Genomic DNA, 9218 nt, shown 5'->3' with positions numbered 1-9218 from the left:
TTGTGTTTCTTCAGTTTGGTTTGCAAATGTTGGATTGTAAACTCCAGCAGTATCCACACTGCAGTCTATATTTATTGTCAGTGAACATTTGTGAGTGAAGACTATATACATCACCGGCAAGTCTCTTTAAACCTGAACTGACACTATAAACTTCTGAGAAATATTTTCAGTGAGAATTTAAGTGCTGCTTGGTTCGCTTATGTTTCCAGCCGGCTTTGTGGCTCAGTAGACAGATACAATCCCGAACTGCACTCTGAAAACTTCTTAATTATGATACTTTTTCACTTTTATATCAGCATAAAACTTCTGCAAAAGTCGCGAACGGAAGACGCGGCGCACAGGATTTCTTTTTTTTTTTTTAAACAATGCTCTTGTGCTCATTGGTCATCCTGCCAGTGGCAAATCTCCATTAGAAAAAGAAAAGACCCCCCTGGGAAACGCGTCCCTGAAGGGGAACGCAGCAGGTTTATGGAAATAAGTTGAGGAGGAAGAGGAGGGGAAGTAGGGGAGGAGGTAGTGGAGGAGGAGATCCACGGAGCCATTTTGTACTCATTTTAAACTCAGTGTGGTTTCACGCAGCCGCCGCGCGCTCTGGATACGCTGACACCATGGATACCGAGCGCCTTTTCCTGCGTTAAAACTCCACAATGAGGGATAAAAGTAAAATGCGGTGTTGGGAGAGTTAATCCATCACTGGAGCGCTTTCTGTGAACCTGACTGGGATCTGGCAGGTATCCGGGCATGGAGCCGGCGATGTGTTGGATTTGGATCTGTGTCCTGCTCGCGGTGCCGCTTGCGGGATGTTTGGAGATGCACCTTTCGGAGACTTTACAGCCCGGGAGCGTTTTGGCAAACCTGTCTCTGGGACCTGGTTGGACGTACAACATTGACAGGACTTTATCGCCCAACTTCATCCAGACGCTTTTCCAAGTTGGGAAGCGCAGCGGGGTGATCCGCCTGTCCCGCAGGATTCAGTGCGCGCACACGCCAAGGAACCCAGCGCCTGTTTATTTCAGAGCAGGTTCCTCGACGTCCGGGGACGCGACTCTGACGCATTTTAACGTGTTTGTCCACGGACAGAACTGTTTTATTAAGTATAAGAGAAAGTCCGAGCCGGACATTCACATTGAACACGTTTTGAAAGTGAAGTCAGCTTCCTGTTTACTCGCAGGTAAATTGTTATTGAATGTAAAGAAACTTTTGCCGGCATCCACGCAAAGTATAACCCTTTTAAATACGAAATGTGTTGGAAATGACTTTGTTGCGGCGTTCATGCATGGGGATGTGTTCCTGGTCAAAGAGTTGTGCCTTGAACACAAAGAAAAGGTGGATTTGCACTGCACCCTGCACGGCTCTCCAGGCAGCAGGCTGTCTGTGCAGCTGAGTTTGACTCTGTCACAACATGAAAGTACCCACAGAAAGTCTGGCAAACTGATCCACAGGGGGAAGCGTCAGGTAAACTCAGGTCCGCGGTTCCAGATCTCCACCTATCAGGTGTCTGTCCCCGAAAATGAGCCCCCATACACACATGTCATCACCCTGAAAGCAACTGATCCGGATGATGGGGAGGCAGGGAGGCTGGAGTACAGCATGAAGTCTCCTCAAGACAAGAGGTCTGATAATTACTTTAAAATGGATGCAAAGACGGGGAGCGTATCCACCCTCCAGCAGCTTGATAGGGAACTAATGGACACACACGTTTTCTTAGTTTTTGCAACTGATAACGGCACCCCAAAAAGATCGACCAGCTCTATCTTGACCATCACAGTTAGTGACAAAAATGACCACAAGCCGGTGTTTGAGCAAAAAAATTACAAAATAAACATCAGGGAGAATGTGGAGGTTGGCTTTGAGGTGATGACCATACGTGCCACTGATGGTGATGCTCCCTCCAACGCCAATATGGTTTATAAAATCATCAACGAAGATGGTATCAACTCTGTGTTTGACATTGACACCCGGAACGGCCTGGTGAGGATCAGGGAGCGGCCTGACAGGGAGACCCGTGCCCAGTACAAGCTGATCGTTGAGGCTGATGACCAGGGCAAGGACCCTCATCCTCTGACCGCCACTGCCACAGTTCACATCACTGTGGAGGATGAAAATGACAACTATCCCCAGTTTAGCGAGAAGCGGTATGAGGTACAGGTCCCAGAGAACGTAGCAGTCAACACTAAAGTTATACAAGTGGAAGCGACTGACAAAGACGAGGGGAATAACGCTAAAGTTCAGTACAGCATCATCAGCGGCAACACTAAAGGCCAGTTCTACATAAACTCCGAAAAGGGTGATATTATTGTCATCAACCCTCTGGACTATGAGATGAATCAGGATTATAAACTAGGGATCAAAGCTTACGATGGTGGCAGGCCTCCATTGATGAATAGTACTGGGATAGTAGTGGTGCGTGTGGTGGACATCAACGACAATCCTCCTATGTTTTTCAGCACTCCTTTCCAGGCCACTGTGTTGGAAAATGTCCCCATCGGTTACTCTGTTATTCACATTCAAGCAACAGATCTCGATTCAGGAGAAAACGCTCGTCTGGAATACCGGCTCACTGACACAACACCTGGTTTCCCGTTCACCATCAACAACAGCACCGGTTGGATTGCAGTCGGTGAAGAACTGGACAGAGAGACTACTGACTTCTACACCTTTGGCGTTGTGGCAAGAGATCATGGGAGGCCTGCTATGTCTTCATCAGCCGTCGTCAGCATCGTGGTGCTGGACGTGAATGACAACGTCCCCGCATTTACTGAAAAGACATACTCTTTAAAGATTAATGAAGATGCCGTTGTGGGGACCAGTGTGCTGACCGTGACAGCTGTGGACAGGGACATTAACAGCGTGGTGACTTATCAGCTCTTCAGTGGAAACACCAGAAACCGCTTTTCCATCACCAGCCAGAGTGGTGGGGGCTTCATCACCCTGGCCCTTCCCCTGGACTACAAGCAAGAACGGCAGTACGTCCTGACGGTCATGGCGAGCGATGGGACACTCTACGACACGGCTCAGATTTTCATCAATGTGTCGGATGCAAATACACACCGGCCTGTTTTTCAGAACAGTGGCAACCTGCAGGTGCTTCTTGGTGAGGAAAAGCCTATAGGCTCTACTGTGACTACGATCACTGCAACAGATGATGACACGGGGGAGAACGCTCGCATCACGTATATCATGGAAGATAATGTTCCACAATTTAAGATAGACCCCGATACTGGTGTAATCACAACACAGATGGAGATCGACTACGAACACCACGCGTCCTACACTTTAGCCATCATTGCCAGAGACAATGGCGTCCCTCAGAAATCTGATACCACTTATGTGGAGATTAGAATTGAGGATGCTAATGACAATGCTCCCATCTTTAACAAAGATGTATACAAGGGGAGTGTACTTGAAGATGCTCCTATCCAAACCAGTGTGCTCCAGATTTTTGCGTCAGACAAAGATTCTGACTCCAATGGAAGGGTGAGTTACACCTTTCAGGGTGGAGAAGATGGAGAGGGCGATTTCACCATTGAAACATATTCTGGAATAATCCGAACCGCTCGCAAACTGGACCGCGAGAACGTTGCTTTCTACAACCTGAAGGCGTTAGCTGTGGATAGAGGGTTTCCTCCTCAGAAGGCAGTTGTTTCTGTTAATATTTCAGTCCTAGACATAAATGACAACGCTCCGGTGTTTGAGAAGGATGAGCTTTTTATTTATGTGGAGGAAAACAGTCAAGTGGGGTCCGTTGTTGCCCATATCACTGCCACCGACCCAGACGAGGGCACCAATGCTCAGATTATATACCAGATTGTAGAAGGAAATATTCCAGAAGTTTTTCAGCTCGACATTTTTAACGGCGACCTCATTGCGCTCACAGACCTGGATTACGAGACCAAAACAGAATACATCATAGTGGTCCAGGCCACCTCAGCCCCTCTGGTGAGCCGGGCTACTGTACACATCCAGCTAAAGGACATGAATGACAACGTACCTGTGCTGCAGAACTTTGAGATCATCTTCAACAACTATGTCACTAACAAGTCCAACAGTTTCCCAACTGGAATTATTGGAAAGGTACCAGCCCATGATCCAGATGTGTCGGATAAGCTGCGTTACAAGTTTGAATCTGGAAATGACCTCAATTTGCTGCTGCTGAATGAAGACACTGGGGATCTGAGACTGAGCAGGGATCTGGATAATGACAGGGCTCTGGAAGCACCCATGACCATTTCTGTCTCAGGTGAGTAAATGCCTCATTGCTTCAGTTCTACTTCTTGCTAAACGCGCTGCTTGTAAAGTTGGGTTTTGTGTTGGGTCAGTATTTTCAAACAATAACGGAAATGTTGCGTGAAAAACTCTGCAGGGCCAAAACATCATTTTCTGTTGAACAGTAGTAGTGGCAAGTTTCAGGTGTAGCACTGAGTGCAGGATCAGTTAAAGTGTTGGCTGCAGGCTCTGCGCAGGATCCGGTTGTGCTGCTTTCTGGGTGATGAATCCATTGTGTGCAAGTGGTTGGTTTGGGTAATAAAAAAGGTGCTATTTTCAGGGCACTCTTGTAGCTGAGCTGCTTTGTTGTTGCACTCATGTGGTTTGGTGTTGAAAGAAGGAGCTCAAGTATGCCAAGGATTTATTCCCCTAATTTTTTGGTCTTCTGCAGAAGCACTGCGGGGGGTGGGGGGGTTTAATGGACATCTTGTGGCAAGATGTTCACGGATGCAACAAAGGACTTGCTTTGCATACTTGCACTTAGTCCCTGGATTGTTGAGCTAAAGTTGAAAGAAGTGTCTGGAACATGGGTTTTGATCTGTAGGCATTCTTCCTGCAAGGTCATGTAGAAAAAATTTACTCTAAGTGTCTTTTTTTTTTCTAAGACAGAAGCAGACTTTGTTCTTTAAAGTTAAAGATTAGTGAGATTCTAGTACATGGGGATTCTCACTTTAACCAGCTAACATTAATAAGGCAGATATTTAGAGTAGCTAACCTGTCACCCATTGGCAGCTGATTTGCTTTAACATCCCTTTTTTTTCTTTTCTTCTATTTTCTCTCTCTCCTTCTTTCACCTTGATTTGCTCTCACACAGCACTTCAAGCTCAGAAATAGGCAAACAGTTCAACACAACTAAAGCTGTTCATTCATCTTTCTCTCACTGTTTCACCCTGTCATGTTTCTAAGGACAGGAATGCCAGTATATGAAACACGCGTAATAAACAGAGAAGGATGCATTAGGGAGTCACATTCTCTAAAGCTAGAAATGTGCTGGCAGATATTTTCTCCTGCTTGTCCATGTCTAGGTTTGGGACAAAACCATTGGCATAATAATGAACTGACCCCGTAGACCATTTTGTGACTTCTACTCGAGGTCCACTCTTTGTCTAACAGTAATTTTTCTGATTGACCCACACTTTGTTTTTGTCTTAGGAAAAAAGGCAGATTGGCCTCTTTCTGAGTGCTTTATGGCTGTTGACCCTCACAGCATCCTAGGCAAGCTACTCACCAGGTTACAAACCTTATTGCTCTCATTCGGGGCCTCCTGATTCATGCTTGTCAATAACCAGTCGACGAGCTTCGGCGTATCCTTGACAACAGGAACCTCTTGATTGTCCCTATGGGGGTAGGAGAAGGGGGGCTTGAACCCCTTTGCTGTATCACCTCTTCAGAAATAAGCATGTGTTTCTGCACAATTTAACAGATGTGCATGGAGACACTAAGGAGAAATCCTAACGTTCATTTTTTTTAGGGTTCACGCTGATGTCAAGGGCTTAGTAACCATTACTTGATGCTTTGACCTCTTGACCCAGGTGTCCGGGGAGAGGAAAGCCCGAGGGGACTTGTATGCAATCAGGATTTTAACAAACTCTAAGAGACTAGACACCAAATGTGTTCTGAAATCTTTTGAATTGAGTTCTCTCTAGCTACCTTGGCCAAGAATTACATTTTTGTTTCCTCCTGGTTATTGTTTTGACCTGTTCTTGGTCACTGCTTTAGAGACCCTTAGTCATCCTCCATGCTTAAAACCTGCCTAAATACAGTGAAATGTTTTGGGTTTTTAGACCTGCAATTGGGAGAAGGGAGCATTGATTTTTTTCTTTCTGTTTCAAGAAATGTAGTTACTGGAAATTTAGTAGGGCTATCCTTAAATGCATGCAAAAAATACTTTGCAGAGACTTTTATCATTGTGAGCACCAGGCCTGAGAACATTTTTCTAGCCTTCCAGTGAAACTTAAGACAACCCTGATAACTCTGAGATTCACTTGTTTAGCACACTTTGATAGCCACAACATTGCTCCATCTGTCCCCTTTTTCCATCAACGTGATGTGTGTGTGTGTGTGTGTGCAAGATGGTAGCTCAGCGGTTTAGTGGATAAGGGCTGTGTGTAGGAACACACCATGCTTACCCTGTTTGTCATATTTCACTTAAAACCTCTGGTGTTTTCCCTGTTCACTGATAGATGGGCATCAGACATTTTCAGAGCTTTTTTTTTGCTTACTGTGCCGATGCACTAGCTGAAACTGTGATTTTAAGTTGATTTTGAATTTAAGTGTCAAAAAAAATTTATAGTCATCAAAATGACCTCTTGATCTCACCTACACTAGTAATTTGTTCCCCAGATATGGGGCCTTACTTCAGTTAAAGAAAAGAAACAGTCTTGGGGAGTTAAGGCCAGATTTTGATCTCCCTCTGTTTATTTAATCCCTCATCATACCTCAATCAGGTCTGATGAGGTATTGATCTCATATTGGAACCCTTCAGACTAATGTGTTTCTCTTTAGGAAGCATCCTGGATTGACGGGAATGAGGAGAGCTACTATGGAAGCGTGTGCAAACAGGCTTTAGGTGGAGTTCTATAAGAAATGCTGCATTGGGAGATTGTTACTTAAACGATTAGGAATGACTGATGCTATGTAGCCTTTTTCCACCCGCTCTGATCTCTTCAGTAGACGACACGGCATGATGCTACACGCACTCGTGCACCCCACCCCTCCGCTCCCCAGGCCTCCCCTCTCTTTTCCCTATGGAGCTTTTTTTTTTTATTGAGCTTCCCAACCTTTGAGTTTGCTTCTTAATCCCATTGGAGGAGCTGCATAGCTCAGCTTTTTCGCATTTCTTTTCACCACCCGAACCCAAGCAGCACTTTCTTTGCCGGCTCCCAATCCCTCCTTTCTCCAAAATGCATAATTAGATTTTCACAGAGACAAGGAACTTTTAAGCTTGCTTCAAATTCAAGTCAAGAAAAACACTGTTTTCCGTGAGCACACCCTGTTTTCACAAACTCCGGGAAGCAATCACAGCTTTTTTACACCAACAGACGAGTCTCTCTCTGCTGTTTGGTCTCAACTATGTTTTGTACCTCGAGTTAATTTTGTGTTTTTGTTCAATCTTTAGACTTGCTAAATCAGCTCATCCACTGCTTAGTGACTCGAATAAATATTGATACCCCTTAAATCTTTTCAAACTTTCACATTTCAGCCAGAAGGGGAAATATGTTTTTTACGTCAATTAAAGCTACTAGTGACTTTACGCACATATCAATTTTCATGTAGATTTTAACCTATCTCACCAGAATATTTTCTTTGACATGCTTGCTGAGTCTCTTCACCTTTTTCTTCTTCTTCTTGGTGTGTCTGACACGCACCATGCCCCCTGATTTGTGACCCTTCATGTTGAGGTAGCAACGGGGTGAGCGTGCGTCAGTGAACTGTCAGAAGATTTCTCTTAATTAATTTACTGTAAGCTGAACTGCAGATTTATGGCTACGATCAGGGAGTTATGAAACAGTTGAGTTATTGGCCTTCGCAGGAAAAGACAAGTTAATCCCCGCACGAGTCAAAGAACAGAGATTAGCTTCCAGGGCTTCCCTTTGTACTGATGGGCGAAAGGGGTTCGCAGACAGCGAGAACCTCTTACTTTTGATGACTTAACATGTGTAGTAACAGGTATTACTGTAGGTGATCACGTTCATCCCGTAGCTATTCCCGTCTCCTCCCCTTTCTCTTTCTGGCTTTAGTTTTTTTACGTTTTTCCTACAGCTCTTCTCACGTCATTCCCAATGTTTCCTGTCAGTGTCCAGGGAAACTTCCCACTCGGTTATCATGCATCACCTGAAGCTTGTTGTTCCCCTCCCATGTGTGGCTACCAAGGCCAAACACGTGCTAAGAGGCGATACGAGCTAATTTGATTACAGCTCACATTAGTTTATTATAAGGCCGCCTGATGTTGGCACTCCGTCTGTGAGTCCCTTCAACTCTTCATTTTCTGAAGCAGCTTTATCCTGTTATGGATCACGAGGGGCTGGAGCCTCTCCCAGCTGTCGCCGGGTGAGAAGTGGGGTCAACCCTGGACAGGTCGCCGGCTGATCGCTGACCCCGGCTGGGTGAATTGTTTTAAAAACTCTACTTCTGTCTCAGAATGTATCCTAGTGGGGACTGAATGATGCTTTCAGGTCAAAGATTCAGGGTGATTCCCTTCTGGTTGGCTCTACTAAGAGTCAGACACATTCAATGTTTGCCACTAATGTGACCAGTAAGAACAAACTCCTCTAAAAGAACGGTGTTTGTTGTCCTGCAATATGTAGTTGTGTCTCTGTGCCAAGATGACTGATTTAAATGGTCAAATTACTTCCTCAGGTTTTCCTCAGGTTTTCCTCAGGTATTTAGAAGTTGGGTGGTAAATAAGATTAGTTGTGTTGCATCAAGAAATTATCTAAAATCATGCTGGGACAAATAGGTATTTGTCTGATATTTGTCTCCAATTTTATCAAAATAGCTTCATTTTACTGTGGCTGGATGGAAAGTGTCTGTGAACATCAATTTAGTTGACAGATTCTTTGCTGGATTAAGGTCTGGGCTTTGATTAAGCCATTTTTTTATCCCTGACTGTATCATTTAGGTTGTTCTGCAGGTGAAAGCTGAACCTCCGCCCCAGCTTCAAGTCTTTTGAAGTTTTTAACATGTTGGCCAATATTTATCTTCCTCCTCTTTCTGATCTGCTTGGTGAGTTTTGGGCAAAATTGGTTGTTTTTTTAAAAGAAAGGAACGGAGAATGTCAATTGAAAAATAGTCTGAAAATATACTAAACAGATTTCTAAGTGACCAGTGGTATCATTTTACATTGTTTCCTTCCAAAAGATATTCAAATCATTTATACCAAAAGCGTCTCTTAAAAACATCCTCTAAATTCTTCAAAGACGAGCCACTTTGAATAAAAATATCAGTTAAAT

The 9218-nt window shown here is 44.5% G+C and overlaps 1 protein-coding gene across 4 annotated transcripts in view; it reads left to right on the top strand.

Annotated features, from left to right (window-relative positions):
* The first annotated feature begins 481 nt into the window (after nt 1–481).
* The window catches only part of celsr1a (cadherin EGF LAG seven-pass G-type receptor 1a), an 83899-nt gene continuing 75162 nt past the window's right edge, over nt 482–9218 (top strand). For 2 of the 4 annotated variants that reach the window (XM_081603722.1, XM_081603720.1), the window contains exon 1: nt 484–4240. In XM_081603722.1, the coding sequence (XP_081459848.1) occupies nt 742–4240 (3499 nt within the window). In that variant the 5' untranslated portion in view covers nt 484–741. Of the gene's footprint in view, nt 4241–9218 lie in introns of all 4 variants that reach the window. The other 2 variants (XM_081603721.1, XM_081603719.1) reach the window with 2 other exon arrangements.

Source organism: Poecilia reticulata, chromosome 23 (assembly GCF_904066995.2).
Source record: "Poecilia reticulata chromosome 23, P_reticulata-male-v2, whole genome shotgun sequence".
NCBI lineage: Eukaryota > Metazoa > Chordata > Actinopteri > Cyprinodontiformes > Poeciliidae > Poecilia > Poecilia reticulata.
The sequence above is the reverse complement of the archived record's forward strand: the minus strand, read 5'-3'. Positions and strand labels throughout refer to the sequence as shown.